At 36.3% G+C, this 23,506-nt stretch overlaps 1 protein-coding gene across 4 annotated transcripts; it reads left to right on the forward strand.

Moving 5' to 3' along the window:
- Window positions 1-23,044, forward strand: PCF11 (PCF11 cleavage and polyadenylation factor subunit). Of its 4 annotated transcripts, none has more exons than XM_036099719.2 (16): window positions 1-517; window positions 4,211-4,336; window positions 6,258-6,446; window positions 6,782-6,976; window positions 8,110-9,227; window positions 9,619-9,799; window positions 9,909-10,392; window positions 10,937-12,501; window positions 13,189-13,288; window positions 17,035-17,154; window positions 17,656-17,761; window positions 19,317-19,500; window positions 19,991-20,146; window positions 20,400-20,492; window positions 21,013-21,048; window positions 21,935-23,044. In XM_036099719.2, the coding sequence occupies exons 1-16, from the start codon at window positions 326-328 to the stop codon at window positions 22,148-22,150; spliced, it is 5,061 nt and encodes a 1,686-aa protein (XP_035955612.1). In that variant the 5' UTR covers window positions 1-325; the 3' UTR covers window positions 22,151-23,044. The 4 variants fall into 4 exon arrangements, with proteins under 4 accessions (XP_035955612.1, XP_077914731.1, XP_035955613.1 ...); XM_078058605.1 differs by having other exon boundaries at window positions 17,659-17,761; XM_036099720.2 differs by having other exon boundaries at window positions 9,909-9,999.
- Window positions 23,045-23,506: the final 462 nt, after the last annotated feature.

The raw sequence follows: 23,506 nt of genomic DNA on the forward strand, positions 1-23,506 counted from the left end.
TCCCCTTGCTCATTTCGCACGACGCAGCGGTTGGGAACACAGACATTTTCGGAGCTGGAGCCGCCACTGCCGCCGCCATTTTGTGTCTGTGGAGAAAGAAGCTTCTGTGGCGGCTGGAAGTGGACGGAGATCACCCCTGAGACGGCGGCGTTTCATACCCGAGGTTCCCCCTGTGTCGTCCCCCAACCCCCCTCCGCGGTCAGCATGTGGTGAAGCCGGAGCCGCGAGAGACCCGGGGAGAGGAAGAGGAGTCGGAAGGGAGGCGGGGTGTCGAGAGCGGCTTCAGCTTCAGCTGCGGCGGACCTCGGAGGGGGGCCGCGGCGCAATGTCAGAGCAGACGCCGGCCGAGGCCGGTACTGCGGGGGCCCGGGAGGACGCCTGTCGGGATTATCAATCATCACTCGAAGACCTGACCTTCAATAGCAAACCGCACATCAATATGCTGACCATTCTAGCCGAGGAGAACCTGCCCTTCGCCAAGGAGATCGTCTCTCTCATCGAGGCCCAAACCGCCAAGGTTTTTATACACCCCGCAGCCTCCTATTCTTCTAATACTCCCTGATTTTAGTGTCAGCCTCATCCCAGGTCTCGCTTCCATCCAAAGGGGGACAGTGTTCCTCCTCTCCAACCCTCCACCTCCAACTCAGGCTCGGTCTTTGGCCCAGGCTTCGAGCGTGGGCCTCTCTTGTGGGGGAGGGAGTGGGGAGGATAAAGGGTGGAGTCCCACTTCCGCTTACCAACTCCCTATTTAGGCCACCGCATTGTATATCCCGAACACACGCTTTGAATAGAGCCCTTTGGGGAGGGGGAGACTTAAAAGGCAGTTTGTGGTGTGGGGAAGTAAGAGTTAAAACCATTTTAACCCCCGGGAGGGTGGGGAGTGGTGGTTCTCCCATTCCCAGCCCTCCCCCCACCCCCCGTACCCTTTTGGGTAATTGTGCTCTGTGGGTTGGAAGGAGGTGAAGGGGGACCTGGGAGCGAGCTGTTGGGGGGTGGGAATAGGGAATTGGCCCCGAGTGGAGCAGCCGCCTGTTAGGAGCCCAACATGGCGCCTGAAAAGCACATGATGCGAAAGGGAAGAGAGGAGAATCCATTCCCTGCCAGCCAGGCAGCTGCTCACACCCGTCAGCCCCGTTTTGGGGTGGGGGCGGCTAGTTAAAACTTTTATTCTCCTATCGGAGGGTCTAATTTGCCCCAAAATACGGGAAATTGGGGGTGAGGGTGGGGTTTGGGTGGGGGGAGGAGATCTTATCCAACCTGTAGGTGGAGAACTGACCCAGTGGGTAACACGTACTTGGAGTTTTTTTTTGAAAAGTTCAGTCCCTCCTCCTCTTCCTTTTCTCTTTTTTTCCTCCCTTCCCTGATAGTGAAGACGTGCTTTTCTTCACCCCTTGACAGAAGTGGTCCTCTGCCACCCTTTATTTCCCTGTAGTCCTCCTCTTCTGTGGATTCATGTGGGAGCGATATGTCATTTAAGTTACTGTTAAACTTAGTTATCATAATGAGTTTTAATAGCTTCCCAGTATTACGTTCTTATTTTTCAAGCTTGTACTTATGGTTTAGTTTTTTCTAGTTGTTAGTGATTGAAATTAACAGGATGAGCCTCCTTTTACCAGAGTGAACCCCTTTTAAAAGGCCACTTTAACAACAACCACCAATATATTGTTTAGAGGCGGTTTCTGTCTAGTGTACAACTGAGTGGTCTGACTCTAATAAATGGTTTTGAAATGTGTGACTGGTATTATAAAATTTGTGAATAAAACATATAAAATATGTACTTGTCTTTTTTATTTACCTTTGTAAGGTGTAGAATCTGTTTCCAAGACTTATTTTTATCTACGTGGTTGTGTGTTTTAAACAAAAGTCTTTAAGTGACTTGGGTTCATTCTTTAGGTTCCATCCACTCTTTTGGGTAAATCTGTTCACAAGATACACGGTTTCAGGTGGTCCTTTCATACCTTAATTTAAAGAGGACAAAAAGTAAAGGTTTTTTGTTTTGTTTTGTTTTTAAGGGCCCAACAAGTTTGTCATGCTCAGTCTGACAGCTAAAATCCAAGTCTTCATTCACCTTTTCCTGTGAATGTCTGTGAAACAGCTATTGTTCTTTTTTTAAAGTATGAGACTTAAAAAGGAAGCATTCCTCATACTCAACATCCTTTTTATTGATACCACAAACATGTTGGACGTGAAAACTTAGTTTTTGCCTTGTTGAAGGCTTAACTTGACATTGAATGCCTTTTTTAAAAAACAAAACTGCACTTTTTTTTTTTTTTAATAACATTGATTTTAAAAAATCTAATTAGTATTTTTGGGATTACTAATATTCCACAGAGCCTAATATTTAGCAGTTCAGGTTGTCACTCAACAGTTTCCTTGCTGGTTTTTAATGGATCCGGAAGACCTTCGAGAAGTGAAAACTAAATGCTGACTATAGTGACCACATTAAAATTTGTATTTGTGTATGGCTACACGAGTGGTGAAAATAGATGGACTATTTGCTGATAAAAGCTGAAATTTTTTTGGCACACGTTTCCTGGTTATTTTTGGAAAGCCAGGTTGAGGAAAAGATGTAAAAGTCACTGGGGAAATAATAAGGGTTGGGGTTGAGGGTGAGGGGAGGGATTTTCTGTCATTTGGTAGCAAACTGGCTTGGTTTTGTGTTTTCTGGAGGTGAATGTTTGTGTCCTTATTCTCTAGCGTCTCAGCATTACTAAACTTAAGGATTCACACCTAATTTGACTCCTCCCATTAGGCAGCAGTAGTGAAAAAATATTACATACGGGATTCACTTGTACAATAAAAAATTAGCCTACTGAACAGATTTTGGTTTAAAAGAGAGCCTGTCTTCATAAGTACAACAATGACTAAAATGGTGTAAAACATGACATGGTAAGATAAAGACACAGCAATAAAGCATTTGACATGTTGGTATTTACTAGTTTACCCACATGCAGTGGCCTTGTGAACCCTTTTATTAGAAAGGACCGTAAAAGAAATTTTTCATACAAAGCTATTCAGAGGTTTCCTTGGCCAACTTTGGTTGTAAAGGTGTTATCAGAAGCAAGAGCACTTCCACACACTTGTATGGGCAATTGGTTTTGTGAAATATGGCATTGTGTACTGCAGAACTGTGAGCCTACCCTAGCTACAGGTAGCTATGGGTAAGTGTTGTTCAGGGTTAAGATTCCGATACACATGGGCTGGGTAAACGGGGATTTTTTTGTTTTTGTTTCTAAATCATGGGTGCTCCTGTGGAGTCGGAGTTAACACTTAGTTGATACGGTGTGTCTTAATGCTCCTCAAGTCTGTGAACCTGCTGATGCTTTCTGGAAACTTGATGTACATTCTAAAAGCCAGTGGTGGGTAGGCATTGCAGTTGAACTGGGGCAACATTGCTTTGCTTTGGAAAGGGCTACCTGTATCAGCATCACCACACTGGCGTTGCACAAATTTAGAAACCCTGGTTTGTGCATGTCAGAGGAAAAATATTTCGACGGAGAGTCCATGCTGTGAAGAAAATCTTCAGGACAAATCCTGGTTTCCAGAGTCAAGTTCGACCTGATTTACATGACTCAGCAGCTGCTCCATCCAGTTTTTCTTGTATCAGTAACAACTTGCACCTTCCTGCATGTTCATGTGCAAGTTTAAGAGTGTTTTTTGCCATTAACTTCATATGTGAAGTGTACTTAATTTCTTTGTTCATTGGATTATAAAGAAGTAATCCTAATAATTTTACAGGTAACAAAAGTGTCATAGACTTTAACATATAAAATATGCCTATGGAAATGAGGGTTTCTGCCAGAAGTCTGGAAACTTCATTGAGTTTAGGCACACTATAATAAGTTAATGTCACAAAACTTACACTTGGGTTACAGAAAATACCCCTACCACCCCGTGGTCACTTAAAACACAGGTCTTTTGTTTCTTTACCATATGAACCTGAAATTCCATTGAGTGTTAAATGAATGTATTAAAGGTTACAGTTTTTCTTGTAGTTCTGAGCTTATTTTATATGCTCAGCTAAAGATCATTGTAAGAGATGAGAACTTGGTTGAACATTTAAGTTTCATAAAGGTTAATTCAAAAGTATTTAGTGTCAACGAAAATAGAAGTCTGTATTGTAGGTTTGAAGCATCACTTTTAAAAGTAATTCTATGGTATGGTGACAATTCATTATACTAAACTTCTCAGTTTCTTTTTATCACTTCAGGCTCCTTCCTCAGAGAAGCTTCCTGTTATGTACCTTATGGATTCTATCGTGAAAAACGTTGGAAGAGAGTATCTCACTGCCTTTACTAAAAATCTAGTTGCAACATTTATTTGTGTGTTTGAAAAGGTATATATGCATTTAGAAACATTTGAATTTTTTAAAAAAAATGTGTTCCTGATTAAATAAATACTTGTCTTTGTGTTGGGTTTTCTTGGGTGGTGAAATGTTTTATTCTCTTGGATCTTTATCAAGTACCATGCTAAAGTTAGTGTTTTATGTTAGATTTTTAGAGCAGATTTTAGGGGTTTTACATTATCTGTTCAAGAATAGATGGGTTTGCTTTTAGAATTTGTTTTGTTTTGTTTTTAATTGAGTTTGTTCATTTGATTGAAGATCTGTTCCATCACTAGGACATGGGCAAAAAGATCTGAAGCTGTCAAAGAGTACTTCAAATTTCATTGTTTAGGTTTCTGGTGTTAGGATGTTGACTCTTCCTATCTGAAAAAGAAAAGCATAATCTTCCAGTGTCTCAACCTGTGATTGGTGCCTGAAACTTTTGTGATTTTTTTTTTTTTTCTTGAAATGTTTCCTCTTGTTACTTTGTTCAAGTGTGTTTTATGTGAATGTTCTAGGTATGTGTGAATGGTGGGCCAGTTAATTGCTTTAGGTTATTTTGGAAATACTTTTAACCCCCACTTAGTGTTTAGAAGAAAGGCTTGTTAGTTTCTATACCTAGAGGTTGCAAATTCCTTCCATAACATTGTATCTGGTAGTTTGGTTAATAGAGTATTATGTTGAGGAAGACCAGGGATTTGCTGGAGTAATCAATTCTCTTCCTGGAAGGCTTTATCTTTCACACTGAGCAAAAGGACATTTATAAGCAGTTTAGTTTTAAATATTGTTTCCTAACAAAAAATTGGTAGTTCTTTTATTAGCTGCACCTGTTGTGTTTGGAGAAATCTTAACAGTTGTCAGACTTGGAGAATTGGGATTATTTTGAAAGAACTATTACGGGATTTTACTTGTTTGTTAGAACAGAAAATGTGTAGCTGTTACTTGGAGTAATTTTTTTCTTCTAAGTTCCTAAAAAAAATACTGTTAGTATATGCAGAAGAAATTTGGAAAGCTGTATTTCAAATTGTATTAAGGAGCTTGTTAATTAATAGTATATTGTAGACCTTGGCTAAATACTGCTTACCTGAAGCTGTAGTCTAAGGAGAAGCCGACTTTGTATTAAAGAAGTTGGGGAGCTAAACCAGCCCCTCGGTTTCAGTTTCATTATGTTCAAACTTAGTTGGGTGTTTGGTTAGAATACCTTTTACTGAATCTAATAGGGCCTTGACACTGCATTTGATGAAAATGACTTTATAGTAAGTATAATTCTCTAAAGACTCAAATATGGTCAAGGCTTTATCCTAAAGTTAAAATTCTAATTCAGTTTTCCCAAGTACTAGGTTTCTCTGATAGCTAGTTTTTGAATATTGTTGTTATTCCCATCACAAGCATGAGCAGATAAATTATATAAAACTGAAGCTCATCAGTGGGTAAGATTTTTGTGAATTTCAATTTTTAAGGTGCCTTTCACACCACAAATAACTCATTCATTTGTGCGAACCAAATTGTATTGCAGAAAATTGGTTAGATAGTTTTGTTTTAATAAAATTTAAGCCATCAAGTGAACTATTTTCTAGTTGTTCTACACTTCTGTTCAGAGTAAGAGTAACATAAGGAATGCTGTATCAAGCCCTAAAATTTGGAAACATTTTGTACTATTAAAAATACAAAGAATTGCTTAGTTGTTTGCTTTCATACAGGCTAGGGGATAGTGACTAATTTTTCTAATTTTTTTTTTTTGAGGGAGAAATTTATTAACTTTATGTTTACAAACAAAATATACCTTTAGTAAGTTATTACTACTGTATATATTTGTGGATGAATAGTATGTTTGCTATATTGAGTAGAACAGAGATTTATGTAGCTTTAATACTTAATATTTAAAACATTCTATAGTAACTTAACAAGCCATAGAATTGTTCTGTTGTTCTAGGTGGATGAAAATACTAGAAAAAGTTTATTTAAATTACGTTCCACATGGGATGAAATATTCCCTTTGAAGAAACTTTATGCCCTGGATGTCAGAGTCAATTCGTTAGATCCTGCTTGGCCTATTAAACCTCTGCCCCCCAATGTGAATACATCTAGCATCCATGTGAATCCTAAATTTTTAAATAAATCGGTAAGTTTTAATATGAATTTTGATTTATCTAAAATTTCTTGCTATAAAGAAATCTCAAGAATACCCTGTGCTGAATCTGTTTAGTTAAAAAAAAAATGTTTTTTCCACTCAGGTTCACAGTGCATTTAAAAATACATTCTCCTTTTTTGGGTATCACAAAATATACTTTATTTGGTTTTTAAGTTTTTGAAAAATTTTCTGTGCGCTTATAAACATGATTGGCCATTTATGATTATGGATAGTATTTAAGAGAGAAGCTGATAATTTTTAGTTTCCCCTTAGCTGCTTTTTTAGCTGTGAAATACATTTTTTTAACCCGCTATTTTTTCTTATAGCCTGAAGAGCCTTCAACACCTGGCACAGTGGTCAGTTCCCCTAGCATCTCCACTCCTCCAATTGTTCCTGATATACAAAAGAATCTTACCCAAGAACAACTAATAAGGCAGCAGTTACTGGCAAAACAAAAACAGTTGTTAGAACTTCAGCAGAAAAAGCTAGAGCTTGAGCTAGAGCAAGCTAAGGCACAACTGGTAAGTAGAGGATATTTGGCATTTTAAATATTTTAAACCTGTCTTCTGATAGAGAAGTAATTATTTTGTGTTTGAATTGTATGAGCATGTTATTTTTATTAGTAGTGTATTCTTTTTCCACTTCTATTTTGCAGATTATGGTATGTTAGACCAAATTTTTAATTCCTTATTGTAAAAGTCACTTGAATGTAAACTACACTATTTTCTTTCAAATACTTTTCTATTAAATTGCCATATTTTAAGATAACACCTTAGTTTTATTAACATTTCGTGAATTTAATACCTGTCCCAAAACGGTGGGTGTGTTGTTTTTGCATAATCTTTAATGTTTTATGAGCTTAGGTTTCATGAGTAGAAATATGGTTCTTAGAAGCCTACAAAAGGGGGCGCCTCGGTGGCTCAGTTGTTAAGCGTCTGCCTTTGGCTCAGGTCATGATCCCAGAGTCCTGGGATCGAGCCCCGCATTGGGCTCCCCGCTCAGCAGGAAGCCTGCTTCTCCCTCTCCCACTCCCCCTGCTTGTGTTCCCTCTCTCGCTGTGTCTCTCTCTGTCAAATAAATAAATAAAATCTTTAAAAAAAAAAAAGAAAAAAAGCCTACAAAAGAAAAGCCATCACAAAACTAAGGAGGGCAAGAAGATTACATATTTCCATGCATGAATAAGCTTTTACTAAGTTATTTTACTTAGCACCTGAATTTGAGAGTAAGGAAGTATAGGAAGGCAAAATTTTATAAGTTCATTATCATTGACATTAGGAGGAACTAAATTTTATGACCTAAAATTTAGCTGGAATGACTCTGACGCTTGTGTACTTGGAGTGCAGTGATTTATTTAGCATTTTCTTAGTAGAAGTCTGGCTAGGAATCCTGAATAATTAGGAAGATGGAGAATTTTTTTTTTTCATTCTACTTAAAGATTATATTATAAAAACCCCAAAGTAAGTAAAGGACTAGTAAGAAATAAGTCCCATAATCTCTTCTTTTCATTTTAATCTCTACTTGAACACTAAAAGTATACAGTGTAAGTGTAGTATTGAATGGATTTATTGAATAAACATTACATTCCTTAGTTTTTGATTTCCTGACAATCTGCGTGTTTTATGTATTAACATGAACATTTATTTTTGTATTTCAGGCAGTTTCTCTTAGTGTTCAGCAGGAGACATCCAACTTAGGTCCTGGATCTGCACCATCCAAATTACATGTTCCACAAATTCCCCCTATGGCAGTTAAACCTCCCCATCAGGTTCCTGTGCAACCTGAGAAAAGCCGTCCAGGTCCATCCTTACAAATTCAGGATTTGAAAGGAACTAATCGGGATCCCCGTCTTAATAGGATGAGTCAACATTCTTCGCATGGAAAAGATCAGAGTCACAGGAAAGAATTCCTAATGAACACATTGAACCAATCTGATACTAAGACAAGTAAAACTGTACCCTCTGAAAAACTAAATTCATCCAAGCAAGAGAAAAGTAAATCAGGTGAAAAAATAACCAAGAAAGAACTTGACCAATTAGATTCTAAATCTAAATCTAAATCTAAATCACCATCACCTTTGAAAAACAAATTATCCCACACAAAGGACTTGAAAAATCAAGAATCTGAAAGTGCAAGGGTGTCTGATATGAGCAAGAGAGATCCAAGGTTAAAGAAACATCTTCAGGATAAGACTGATAGCAAAGATGATGATGTAAAAGAGAAGAGAAAAACTGCAGAAAAAAAGGATAAAGATGAGCACATGAAATCATCTGAACACAGACTGGCTGGAAGTAGAAATAAAATCATCAATGGCATTGTACAAAAGCAGGATACAATAATGGAAGAATCAGAAAAACAAGGGACAAAACCAGGGAGATCAAGTACTAGAAAGCGATCAAGATCGAGATCACCCAAGTCTCGGTCACCAATTATACATTCTCCGAAGAGAAGAGATAGGCGGTCACCCAAACGAAGGCAAAGGAGTATGTCTCCAACTTCGACACCCAAAGCTGGAAAGATTCGGCAATCAGGAGTTAAGCAGTCACACATGGAGGAGTTTATGCTACCTTCCAGGGAAGAGCGAAATGCTAAGAGAAGTAATAAACAAGATATTCGAGATCCAAGGAGAATAAAAAAGACTGAAGAGGAACGACCACAAGAAGCTGCAAATCAGCATTCTACAAAGTCAGGCACTGAACCAAAGGAGAATGTAGAAAATTGGCAAAGTTCCAAGTCTACCAAAAGATGGAAATCTGGTTGGGAAGAAAATAAAAGGTAGGATGTTAACATTTTTAATCAAGTAAAATAAATTGTACATTTTAAAATAGAGTGTTATTTAAAAGTTGGGTAATACTTACTGGATGCTATAGTTAGTACTTAATTTTTCCATTTATTTCTTAATAACTCTGTGGGTGATATACCATTATTCCTGTTTTACAGATAATGAAACTAAAGTTTAGAAAGGTTAATCTACCTAAAGCTGCACATCTAGGACATGCAAGAATTAGAATTCGTGTGTGATTTTTCCTGACTTCAGAGTTTGTGCTCTTAATCATTTAGTTAACTTTTATAGTTAAATATATTTGTTTAACCAGATCCTTTGGAATATGGTCCTGAGAAATTTAAAAATTTTTTATGAAGTAACATACTGCTTTTATGGTTTCAGCTTACAACAGGGTGATGAACATAGTAAATCTCCTCATCTAAGGCATAGGGAGAGCTGGTCAAGCACTAAAGGAATCTTGTCACCTCGAGCCCCAAAGCAGCAGCATCGATTAAGTGTAGATGCCAACCTTCAGATTCCTAAAGAGTTAACTCTTGCAAGCAAAAGAGAATTACTTCAAAAGGTAGTTAACTATGATCACATGTAGTCATTATTCTCTTTTGTCTAAGTTTTTTTTTGTAAGTACTTTTTATATTTAAAATATCTGATTTCCTTTTATCACCCCTACACAGACGAGTGAACGTTTAGCATCTGGTGAAATTACACAGGATGAGTTCCTTGTTGTTGTGCATCAAATTCGACAGCTATTTCAGTATCAAGAAGGTAAACATAGATGCAATGTACGGGATAGTCCTACAGAAGAAAATAAAGGTGGATTAAAAAAGAAACCTCTCTTATCTGATGCTGAATTAACCTACTATGAACATAAAGCAAAACTGAAAAGGACACAGGTTCAGCATTCATTTCCAAGACTTGATCTCTTAGATCCTGATATTTTTGACTACCCTTTGACTGATGCCTTGTTGTCTGGAATAGAATGTGAGCCATCCAAAAGTAAACATGCAAGTAGGAATAGTGGAGCACAGTTTGACAGAAAAGAACAATTTAGTGAAAGAGCAAGACGTCTTTCTCCTATATCTGGGAGTCGTACTTATGCTGAGAATCTTTCACCCCATGAGGGCCGGAGAAGACATGACGAGCAAGTCTCTGCTAAAGGTAGAAAAAGTTAAATCAGATTATCCCTATTGAATCACAGCAGTGAAGGGAAAATGAACAAGCTAAGTGGGGATGGATTTTTGTGACTGTTCAGACTACCTTTTGTTTGTTTTGTTTCATTTTTTCCCCTCAAAGGGAAGGGAAGGGAGCTAATATTTACTAGGCCACTCTATGTGTTAGGTACTTTTCTTAGGTTCTTTATATATGTAATCTGATTTAATCCTCACAACAACCCAATTAAATATATATTATCCCATTTTATAGATAGGAATCAAGACCAGAGAGGTTAAATAACTTGCTCTCAAAGTCAAATAATTAGTTGACAGAATGGGGAATATTTTTTTTTTTTTTAAACCCAGGTGTGTCTGACTCTAGCGGGCATCCTCTTACCTGCTGCTTGATTATGCTGTCTTTTCCTTCCCCTGTAATGAAGTGAGATAGTTTTGGATATTTTTGGCTAAACATTTACATGAAAATAGAAGATAGAAGATATTTTGATAAAAATTCAGATTCAGGGAAAATAACTTTTTTTCCTTTTTAAAAGGTGTGCGAGAAGAGCAGAGATCACCATTCAATGATCGTTTTCCACTTAAGCGACCTAGATATGAAGATTCAGATAAGCCATTTGTAGATAGCCCAGCATCAAGATTTGCCGGCCTTGATACAAATCAGCGACTTACAGCTTTAGCTGAAGATAGACCATTATTTGATGGACCTAGTAGGCCATCAGTAACAAGAGACGGCCCAACCAAGATGATTTTTGAAGGACCTAATAAATTAAGCCCTAGAATTGATGGACCTCCTACACCAGGTTCTCTTCGGTTTGATGGGTCACCAGGACAAATGGGGGGAGGTGGCCCTTTGAGATTTGAAGGACCACAAGGTCAGTTAGGAGGTGGGTGTCCTTTGAGATTTGAAGGTCCTCCAGGACCAGTAGGGACACCTCTGCGGTTTGAGGGGCCAATTGGTCAAGCAGGAGGAGGTGGTTTTCGGTTTGAAGGTTCCCCTGGTCTGAGGTTTGAGGGATCTGCAGGTGGTTTGAGATTTGAAGGACCAGGGGGCCAGCCCGTGGGTGGTCTCAGGTTTGAGGGACATCGGGGTCAACCCGTGGGTGGATTAAGGTTTGAGGGACCTCATGGTCAGCCTGTGGGTGGACTTAGATTTGATAATCCCCGAGGTCAGCCTGTTGGTGGACTTAGATTTGAAGGGGGTCATGGTCCATCAGGGGCTGCAATTAGGTTTGATGGACCTCATGGTCAGCCAGCAGGTGGGATCAGATTTGAGGGCCCTTTGCTACAGCAGGGAGTTGGAATGAGGTTTGAGGGCCCCCATGGTCAGTCAGTAGCCGGTTTGAGGTTTGAAGGACAACATAATCAGCTTGGTGGGAACCTTAGGTTTGAGGGTCCACATGGTCAACCAGGGGTTGGGATCAGGTTTGAAGGACCATTAGTCCAACAAGGAGGTGGAATGAGGTTTGAGGGTCCTTCTGTGCCAGGAGGTGGCCTGAGAATTGAAGGGCCTCTGGGTCAGGGTGGTCCAAGATTTGAAGGTTGTCATGCTTTAAGGTTTGATGGGCAGCCAGGTCAGCCATCACTCTTGCCAAGATTTGATGGATTGCATGGGCAGCCAGGTCCTAGATTTGAAAGAACTGGTCAGCCAGGCCCACAGAGATTTGATGGACCACCTGGACAGCAGGTTCAACCAAGATTTGATGGTGTACCTCAAAGATTTGATGGTCCACAACACCAGCAAGCATCAAGGTTTGATATTCCTCTTGGTCTTCAAAGCACACGATTTGACAATCATCCTTCACAGAGGCTTGAATCAGTATCTTTCAATCAGACTGGTCCATATAATGATCCACCTGGCAATGCTTTTAATGCCCCATCCCAAGGACTACAGTTCCAAAGACATGAACAAATGTTTGATTCACCTCAAGGACCAAATTTTAATGGACCACATGGCCCTGGAAACCAGAGCTTCTCCAATCCCCTTAACAGAGCTTCTGGACACTATTTTGATGAAAAGAATCTTCAGAGTTCCCAATTTGGAAACTTTGGCAATTTACCTGCTCCAATAACAGTAGGAAATATTCAGGCATCTCAACAGGTAAGTCTGCTGCAGTTACTCTAGAATGATGTTATGCAGATATGAACTGTTTTTAATAATTCTGGATATTTACATAGCAGCAACATACAGAAGTCCTACTTCACTCTGACAACAAATACAATATTTATATGTCTGTACAGTAGTTTGTCTTTTACAGTCTACTTTGCAACGCAAAGTATGATGTCCAAGCAGGATGATCAAAAAAGAATTTATAGATTGATTGATTAAAGCAGGCTTTTGATATCTGTGGGAAGGAGTCAGGTTAGGAGTTCTGGCCTCAGCTTTGCTATTAACTAGCTGTTATGATTGTGTACAGGTCACATCTCTGGATATCAGTTCTATTTGTAAAGTAAGGGAAAGCACAAGGGAAAGCACTAGTAAAGTGATTTGTGTAAGGTCACACAGCTTGTTGGCTACCTTATGTTTGCATAGTATCTTAAACTTTCCTAAGAAGCTTCACATTCATTCTCAGTTCCTTATAATGCTATGAAACAGGTAAGGGAAGGTATTATTTTTCCTTTTTTGTAGAAAGTCTAGAAATGAAGCAACCCAGTCAAGTTACACTTGTAAATTTTTATTGTAGAAACGAGGCCTTACGATATCTTCAATATTTTTATATGTTTAGATTGTTAAAGTTTCAGTTAAAATATAGAAAGGATGTTCTTAAAACCAAGGTTTCTCTTAAAGGTTCTTACTGGTGTTGCTCAGCCGGTAGCATTTGGCCAAGGACAACAGTTTTTGCCAGTTCATCCACAAAATCCTGGAGCATTTGTTCAGAATCCTTCAGGTATGTACTTTCTGAACTTTGTGTTTTTTTGAACAAATATTGTTTCGTTGAATAGCTACTTTGTCAGTTTTATGAAATGACAATTTTGAGAGGGCATATATAATTTAGAGAAATTGAAGCTGGCTGGAATTTTTTGTTCTCTTTCTGAGTTTACATTGTTGATGTATATTCACACTAATCCTGTTTACAACTAGAGGTGGTTAGCCAGGATTTTGTAGACCATAAAAAAGAGAGAAGGGAGAAGTTTAGGGGGTGGGATAGGAGGGTGACATTTGTATTGAGGTAAAATGAAATAAATGATAAACCTCAGAAATCTCAATTATTTGATATTTTGAGGTTTTGTGTGTGTGTGTATGTGATGATCCAGTAAACATTAAGTGAGTACTGGGGATATTGCCTAAAGTTGATTAATTCATATGTCTTTATGGGCTCTCAAATAATAATCGTACACGATATGTTAAAAAAAAAAAGTAGAAATGGGGCGTCTGGCTGGCTCAGTCGGTAGAGCATGTGACTCTTGATCCAGAGGTCATGAGTTCAAGCTCCACATTGGGCCTAGAGCTTACTTAAAAATAAAACAAAACAAAAAGTAGGAAAAAGCTGTGACTCCCTAGCCAGGTCCCCTAAGCTCTTTTGTTACTTTGGGTGAGGCATAACAATATTGCTATGGATATAATAACAATATTGGATATGAGAGCTTTAAAAGTGAATTTTAGTTTTAATATAAGAAAAATGGGAAGTATATAAATTAGGGTGATTTATAAAACAACTGCAAAGTTTTAGTGTACTGAGAACTAGCCCAGCCAAATTGTAGCGGTACTTGCTTTATTTCTGAATCACTAAAACATTTTCGGAAACATGCTCTAGCATGGCACTGTTTAGCTTATAAATTTAGGGAGTTTTCCAAAACTTCTGAAGTAACTAGGGAAGTCCTAGTCAAGCTCTAGTTTATGCTTTAGTTCTTAAACTGTGGCATCACAAGAATTCATTCAATTAATTTGAAAGTTTTTTTAAAAAAATTTCTGGATTGACAATTAGGATTAATTAATATTTTTTTTTAATGTTTTTTGTTGTCCCTATAATGAAAAGAGAAGTAAAGAATTGGGATCTAAAATCAGACCAGGGTCTTAGAAGCTATACTTTACTACTTTTTGTTTTTTAAAGATTTTTTATTTATTTATTTGACAGGGAGAGACACAGCGAGAGAGGGAACACAAGCAGGGGGAGTGGGAGAGGGAGAAGCAGGCTTCCTGCCAAGCAGGGAGCCTGATGCGGGGCTCGATCCCAGGCCCCTGGGATCATGACCCGAGCCGAAGGCAGACGCTTAACGACTGAGCCACGCAGGCGCCCCTATACTTTCCTACTTTATAGGTGGGCAGGATATAAGCAAATATCTTCTCTGTGATTCAACTGCTTCCTCTGTAGTCAGGAGACAATAAAGTCAGTATTTGCCTGGGAATTTTTTTTTGAGAGATTAAAATAAGGTAGTATATGCAAAAGTACTTTGTAACTTCTGCTATATTAATATATTTTCCTTTAGAACTCAAGTTTTTCTTGTTGAGTAGAGGATTTGTTGTGTTGGGGTTGGTGGCATGAGATAGTGTGCAAAAATTGCAAATTTTTTTCCTTTTTGTAGGAGATAAAAAGGCTGCAAATTCTCTTTTTGTGTTTATAACCTTGGGGTGCATGTGTATATATACAGGGCATAGACACGTCACAGAGGAAATCACATGTTTTTCTTCTAGGTTGGAGGTATTGAGATGTTAGATATGCCTTCCTTCTTCAAGTTCTTCTTACTATTAAAGAGATGTGAAAAGTATTCATTGTTCTATATTTAGCTTTCTTAAAGTTTCTTCTCTAAAATGAAAGTAAAAACACCCCTTCCTTAGTAGTAAATAGACTTATATGTTCATGTATTCATTTATTTATTTATTTTTTAAAAAAAGATTTGAGAGAGAGAGCAGGGGGAGGGGCAGAGGGAATCAATCTCAAGCAGACTCCCTGCTGAGCCCAACCCTGAGATCCCAACCTGAGCTGAAATCAGGAGTTGGAAGCCCAACTGACTGAGTCACCAGGCACCCCATGTTCATTTATTTATTTAAACATATTGATCATTTGCTGTATGCCAGGCATTGTGCTGGGATGATAATTATTTATAGTGTAGCAGGATTTATTGATTTTTTTAAAGATTTTATTTATTTATTTGAGAGAGAGAGCGAGTGAGGAGAGGGGCAGAGGGATAAGCACACTCCCCACTGAGCGTGGAGCCCGACCTGGGGCTTGATCCCAGGACCCTGAGATCATGACCTGAGCCAAACGCAGATGCTTAACCGACTGAGCTACCCAAGTGCCCCACTATTGACCTTTTTTTTAAACAGTAAACACTATATTTAATTCCAAACACCTCATTGCCTTACAAATATTAATTTATTTAATCCTAATAACAACCTTAGGCAAGAACAGTTATTATTACCCTTTTGTAAAACTGAGGCACAATAAGCAACCTGGTCATGTCACACAACTAGAAAGTGGAATTTCTAGTTAGAATCCCTGGTGTCTGGTTCCGTGGTTCATGCCCTTGATCACTAAACTTGGCTGCCCGCAGACTTGTGGATAGCTAGTTACAACTCTGAAACATAAATAGCTAATTCTAATGAAATACAAATGTTTAGTGTGTGAAATGCTGTTGTAACTGACTATTGAGGCTAATTTATTCATTCATATATTCAGACATTTCATTTTAACAGATACTAATTAACCTACCTCTGTACAAGGGGCTGTGCTAAGTGTAGAGTATGTGGTGGTTATGTGTATTGTGGATGCAAACTGAATTTTCTCCCTTTAAGAGCAGTTTATAGTAGTTCAGAACTTTTTTCTAGAGGTATTGGGAGGTGCATAATAGTGACATACAGATACATTAAAATACTGTGTTTATAGTTGATTTAAAGAATAGTAATTATTAGATTAGTGCTTAGCAAAATATGTAAGACTGATTCCTCACCAGTGAGCTTTAAAGAGAAGACTGTTATCCTTGTCGCATTTAGTCAAATTATTGAAGCTTTAATAACCCTGACACCTGTTCAGCAGTAGTCTGAGCTGCTTTGCAATTGTACTACTTCAGCAAAGGTCAGAGGGGCAGGTATACTCTGAGCCACATGGCTCATCTTCGTTCCCCTGGGTAGTCATGGGAGGAGGATGGGGGGCAGGAATACTTTCACTTAGGCTTTGGGTTTTTTTTTTTCCCTCCTGGAAATCTATGCTGAGAGATAGCAGTCTCTTCATCTGTACAAAACTGTCTTTCCCAGTGTGGTTAGAAGATGAGAAATAGAAAATTAGAAAGGTGGAAGTTGGGTCTAGAGGTGGTGCCGCACTAAGTAGAAGGGAGCATGAGGCTTTCTGTTCTGTGTATTCTGCTTTTCTTTGGCATGGATTTAATTGGGCAAAAGTAGGTAATAACTTTTTTTTTTTAAAGATAATACATATAAAGTACTTATAAATACTTATAAAGTATCAGTGTTTTCAGTGTTAGCTTTTAGTATTTATCCTAGAATATATTTTTAAGAGATGATGACTTGTTAACTTAAATGAAAACTTCATTTTAGGAGCTTCTGAGATAATTACACTCCTCCTTAACAGGATTTTGTCAAATTAATTGTTAATAAGGCATCTTGAAGAAAACTGTAAAAAATGCTTAGTATAATATGCATCTTTAAGTTCTTTCAATTAAGAGTGTTATTTTTTTGAAGGAGCTCTTCCTAAGGCATATCCTGATAATCATCTCAGTCAGGTGGATGTAAATGAATTATTTTCAAAACTGCTAAAAACAGGAATTCTCAAATTGTCTCAGCCTGATTCAGCTACAACACGTAAGTATGGTTCTATACTTCATCTATACAAAATTTCACTAAGTTATAAAGATGTATGTATAATATAACGATACAAGTTATGATAAAAGTTCTTACAATAATTGGATTTTTTATTTTTTTCTGAAAATCAAATAAAATTGGTTTATAATGAAATTCTTCAAAAATTTTCTAACATGGCCCTAATACCTTTATAGTGCACATTGTTTCAATTAACATTCCTGTAAATGTCATGTGCAGATTCTTCACTAGGTATTCTTTATTAATTTAGCTTTTTAAAAATAATTTGAATATTGATGAAATAAAATTTCATGAAAATTGACTTTTAAGAAATCATACCTAGTATTGCTTATCAAAATAAAGAATTGTATTCGTTTCCTTGGCCAGTAAATACAACGAATAGACAAGATGGGATTCTCTATGCTTACAATACACAATAGTGTTCCCCTATAATAAGAATGCTTAGAGAATGGTATTGAGAAAAATTTTTTTTTTCAATTGAAGAAGTAAATGAAGTTGCTGCTCAGCCTCCCCCTGAAGAGGAGGAAGATCAAAATGAAGATCAAGATGTTCCAGATCTTACCAATTTTACAATTGAAGAATTGAAACAGTATGTAATCTGATTTTCTTATTTTCCAAGATAAAAAGGACAGTGACTTTAATTAAACAGTGGATATTATTATTAGTGCTATTCATTTTACCCCTCTTACTGTTTATAAAATTTAGGAAGCACATTTTCTTTTTTTTAAACCAGTTTTAAGTTTTTAAATTCTCTTTTAAAATATGTCTGCTGCACAAGTATTTAGGCCAAAAGGTCTTCTCTAAATTACTATTTTTTACTATCTGTGTTTGGTACAGTAAATATGGGGAGTTAAAATATTAGCTATTGATAATCATGTCTTCCTTTTATATCTTCATTTCTCTTTAATCATTATATTTTCTTTATTTGATATTCTTGTGCTTTTGAAGATATGAAAATGAGATTTTTAGAGTCTAGTATTTAAATTTTTAAAAAATCTATTTTCATTTCATAAGTAATACATGTTCATTGTAGAACATTAGAAAATTCTGAGGTGCCTGGCTAGCTCAGTCCGTAGAGCATGCAACTCTTGATCTCAGGGTCAAGAAAATAAAATTAACCTACAACCTACATTTCTCACTTACAACCACTCATTTAACATTTGGTGCATATTTTTTCCCAATATTCTATTGCCTGTATCGCTCATATAAAAATACTTAAAGGTGCTTTATGGACTCATTATATCCTCATGGGTACTTTATAAAAATACAGGCACCTAGTGGTTATACCTTTTAAAATAAATTTTTTTTCAAAGTAATTCACATAATTAAAGTTTTATAATGAAAGGCTTACAATAAAGGCTTATAATAAAAGATGGCATCCTTTTCTTCTGGTACTAGTCTTCACCCAGAATCATTTTTTAACCATTTTTAACTCTTTAGTTATGGTTCCTTACATTTACTTCTCTATTTCTTAAAAGATTCATATTTTTCTGATTTGTCACATTTCTTGATTTATCACATTTAGACAATCTCTTGACTTCTTGAAAATGAAGATTGAGCTAGCTCTTTTATTGTCCTACCAACTCTTCCTCATACAGTTATAAAACCATTTTTTATTAAATCATAATTCAGTATTAACAGTTAATAACTGCTGTCTTTGTTCAGTTAGTTGGTCTGTATACCTATTTCTTTCCAAATAGGGAGCCCAGAATTTTAAGGATTGATGCTGACCTCAGTTTGCCATTAGTTTAATTTTTCTTTTTAGTAATTTGTACTATCATTATTTCTTGTGTACTACTTTGACCTTTCTTTAGATGAGGGGTGGGGCAGTTAGCAGATGATCATTCCCATTTTTAGCTAGAAAGGAAATAACTGCACCAGGCCTATCAATAAGAGGATAGACTCCCATGTTCTAAAATTCACCAGTTATTTTAAAGAGGGTTAATGACACACTATTAGAGAATAATACTGATATTTGGGGTATTGTTTCAGCCGGCTTTTGGTTGAAACATTATTTCGTCACATAATAATGGCTTCACCATTATTAAAATATGGAAAACTGAAATATTTGTAACTGCCTTTTTTTAAAGGCCATTTAGCCATGTTATCAAAACTAAAGATGATTTCTGTGTTTTTCAAAATAGACGTTATGATAGTGTTATAAATCGACTGTACACTGGTATTCAGTGTTACTCCTGTGGAATGAGGTTTACAACATCACAGACAGATGTATACGCAGATCACTTGGACTGGCATTATCGGCAAAATAGAACTGAAAAAGATGTTAGCAGAAAAGTCACTCATAGACGTTGGTACTACAGTTTAACGGTAAGTAATCAGTATACCTCCAAACCATCTTTTAACCTTTAAATCATATAGTTCTGTAAGTGTATTAGTTTAAAAAATTGCTGGGAGCCATTTCATGAATTTTCTGAATAGAATTTGACTCCTAGAATATAAAAGGTATTTTTAAATAAATTTGAAGAGTATATAATATGTTTCTTCTAACTCTAGAATTCCAATTTTTGTGTGACTTTTTTTTGGTAAAAAAATTGTATGTGAAATTTATCTTGTTTAGATCAGTAGTTGTAATTCTAGAGGCAATGGAAAATGAACATTAAGATCTTAATTTTTCAGTAGTTGTTTTATGTAGTCTATTAGTTATGGGGTTCATAGAGAAGGTATAATTAAAAAAAACCAGTATTAAAGTATTTTGTAGACAAATGTACCCTTATCTTTCAGTGGCATTATATTAAAGATAAGCAGTAAAAGTTTAGAAACAAATGAAAATATTCTTTTTAAATCAACTCCTTTTAAGGACTGGATAGAATTTGAGGAAATAGCTGATTTAGAAGAACGTGCAAAGAGCCAGTTTTTTGAAAAGGTGCACGAAGAAGTCGTGCTCAAGACTCAGGAGGCTGCTAAAGAAAAGGAGTTCCAAAGTGTACCTGCTGGACCAGCTGGAGCAGTTGAGGTAAGAGAAGAATATTAAATTTTCTACCTCTCGTAATGTCCCTGACTTCCTTATCATTTACCAAAAACAGTGAAATGTTAACTATTTTTGCATGGAAGAATGCAAAATCCTTAGAACTTATTTTGTATCTGTACTATATATTGAACTTTCAGATAACTCTTAAATTCCTTCTTCTACCTTAATTGTTTATATGTATTTACCTCATGTGATTGAATGTGTTCTGTAAATTTCATTTTATATGATTCTATTTTAGAGTTGTGAAATCTGTCAAGAACAGTTTGAACAATACTGGGATGAAGAAGAGGAGGAATGGCATTTAAAAAATGCTATTAGAGTAGATGGAAAGGTAATTTTCAGTTCTTTATAAAAGTGTTAAGATTATATTTTTTTGTAGGGGTAACTTGCCACTTTGAAAGAAAAATATTTTTGTTTTTTGATTTTTATAAGAAAGGTGTTGGACTTGATAGTGTTTGAGTTGGAAGGTATCTTCGCCATCAACTGGTTCTATACTTATTTTATATAAGAGGTTGCATAACTAGTTAATGATAAACCCAGACTGGGTCTTCTAAATCTAGTTAGTCTTCTTTCTGCCTAACCACACTATTTTGATTTTGAATTTACATTTCATTATAAAAAACTGTTACTGTCTTCAGAGTATACCATGTTATCTACTTAAATGTATAAACCAAGTTTAAGGAGAAATTGGGATGAAATTTTTTTAATCCACATTTGTGACAAAGTGGTTTTTGTTACCTTTTCAAAGATAGCTATTTTCTGGTGTAAATTTAAAAAGAAAATCATATCAGAATAGTCTATTAGAAATGAATATACATGTGAATACCTGCTTTTTTTTCTTTTTGCTTCAGATTTATCATCCATCATGTTATGAAGATTATCAGAATGTAAGTTCTTTTTGGTTACTCTTTGTTCTTATTTACATGAATAAATTTTGTTATTTTTTTGCATCAGAGCAATATTGTTATTTTAACCTTATTGATGTATTCAGCTGTTTTGTGTTTTGATGTATCATTTAGGTTGTTCACCAAATATTGGTGCTACATTGATAGGATCTGATTTAAATTTTGAAATTTCTGTATTCCTTGCATTCTATTCACTTGAGTCTTGATGTCTTTAACTAGAGCAGTAGGCCTAGAGAAATGTGAGAGAAACTGAAGATAGGGATCATGATGGGAACAGGTTTCTAGAGTTATGGGTAGCACTTACTGCCTTTTTTTTTTTTTTTAAGCCATATAACATAGGAATAATTTTTAAATGATCACAAGTGAAATCTGAAAGACATGTCTATTGACCTTAGAAGTTCACATTTTCATATTTGAGAGTAACCATTTTTTTTTAAACCAAACAACACACTGGTTCAGGAGGCAGTTTGGAAGATTTATTTAGGTCATTGAAAGAGTAGACTTTCTAGGACGTTTTGATGGTCTGTGAGGTCAGAGTATTTGAAATTAGGATAGTCATAAAAATTCCAGAGTATGTGTAGCGGTTACCATCTCTGTGGGGTTAACTATAGAGGTATGTCTCATCAACTTCTTTTGGCCTTAAATTGGTGACTGCTTTTCTTGGCTTGGATCATTGCTGAATACGTATTAAATGCTCAGTATACCTTTTATTTGGCCGCTTTCATGGCTTTTTATGGGGAAGCAGGTATTTCAGTTGCATTCGGTATATGTATGTTTTTTTGCCCATACAAGGGGTCTTAAACTAAATGTCATTTAATGTGATACTTTTGAACTTTAATCAGAACTTACAGAGCTTTTCATTTTGTAGACATCTTCATTTGATTGTACACCATCTCCCAGCAAGACACCAGTTGAAAACCCTTTGAACATTATGTTGAACATTGTCAAAAACGAATTACAGGAACCCTGTGAAAGTCCCAAAGTTAAGGAAGAACGAATTGATACCCCACCAGCTTGTACAGAGGAAAGCATAGCAACACCCACTGAAATTAAAACAGAAAATGATACAGTCGAGTCAGTTTAAATAAAATGAGAAAGGTATGTTTTTCTTTTTAAAAAAAAGCTGCTGTTGGATATAGAAGGTGAAGAATTTTTTATGTATATATAGACATATATCTATATAAATTGTCTAGCTGAGGCAGGGCCTTCAGCTATCATTTGGTTAATAAATACATTTTAGTATTTGCATTTCCTACTGCCTGCACAGTTTCAGGTGCTTGTTGTGTGAAAGTTCTGTAGATGTGTGCAAATTTAACAAAATGAAATTGTATGTGTAAAAATGTACGATTTTCACTTGTGAAACTGTAAATTATAAATAAAAAATATTTTTGCTATCCATGGAGTGTAATATTTATGCACACCATCAAATAAAGACAGTGTTTCTGTACTTTTTATTGGGTGAAAATGGAATTAAACAGCAACCTCAACGTAAGATTTTTTTTCTAGTAGCTTCCCACGATTAAAGAAGCAAATTCTGGTTAGTTTTATCCTTCAAAAGAGGGGTGTGAGAGAGCACTGCAGGACTTTTCTCAAATAGAAAAGCCAGATTTGAAAAAATTTTAAAAACGAAATAGGACTTTGCATATATATCTCTCTAGCTATAGAGAACCATCCAGGTGTCCATTTTTGAAAAGTATCTAATGAAGCAACTTTTATTGAACTTGGACACTGATGCCATCAAACGATTAATAAATATATTTAAGTACTAAAGGTGATTTTTTTTTTTAAATGACATTTTTCAAATATGTCAAATGATTTAATGCAGATGAACATATTTCTATTTTAAGTTACAGGGGAATCTGTAAGAATGTTCATTTGAAACATGGTTAACCTTTTTCCTTTGTTGGTTTTGACTGAATTAGATGGATACCATGAGATGTTAATATTCATACATGTAATAAATAGAATGATGAAGAAACTTCCAGTTTGTATCTCTTTATTTCTTGAATGACTTTAGAATGTGATATCTTTTTCTTATGTCTTTGTTCATTACCGTTCTTTAAAACATGAACATGGCACCTGCTATAAGCCAGGAACTCTGAGATGAAGATTAATCTTTTCTGCCATCTATTGGAGGAGATGGGCATATAAAACAATTTTGTTTGTTGAGCATCTACTGTGGGGTAGGCACTGGCAAATTTTTTATATGTATCTTTAGTATTTACAGATAATCCTACATAGTAGATGGTATCCCCAACGTACAGATTGAATCACTCAAAAAGTTGTAGGATAAGAATGTAGACCTGGTTTTGCTTCATTTTATTCTGTACTACTTCTACAATTAAAAAGAATACCTTAAGTAGGTACATCAAACTACCTGGAAGTGGGTTAAGGAGGACTTTATGGAGGTGGTGGTATTTGGGGTATTGGGTCTTGGAGG

The sequence above is a fragment of the Halichoerus grypus genome, chromosome 11, assembly GCF_964656455.1.
Source record: "Halichoerus grypus chromosome 11, mHalGry1.hap1.1, whole genome shotgun sequence".
In the NCBI taxonomy this organism is placed as follows: Eukaryota; Metazoa; Chordata; class Mammalia; order Carnivora; family Phocidae; genus Halichoerus; species Halichoerus grypus.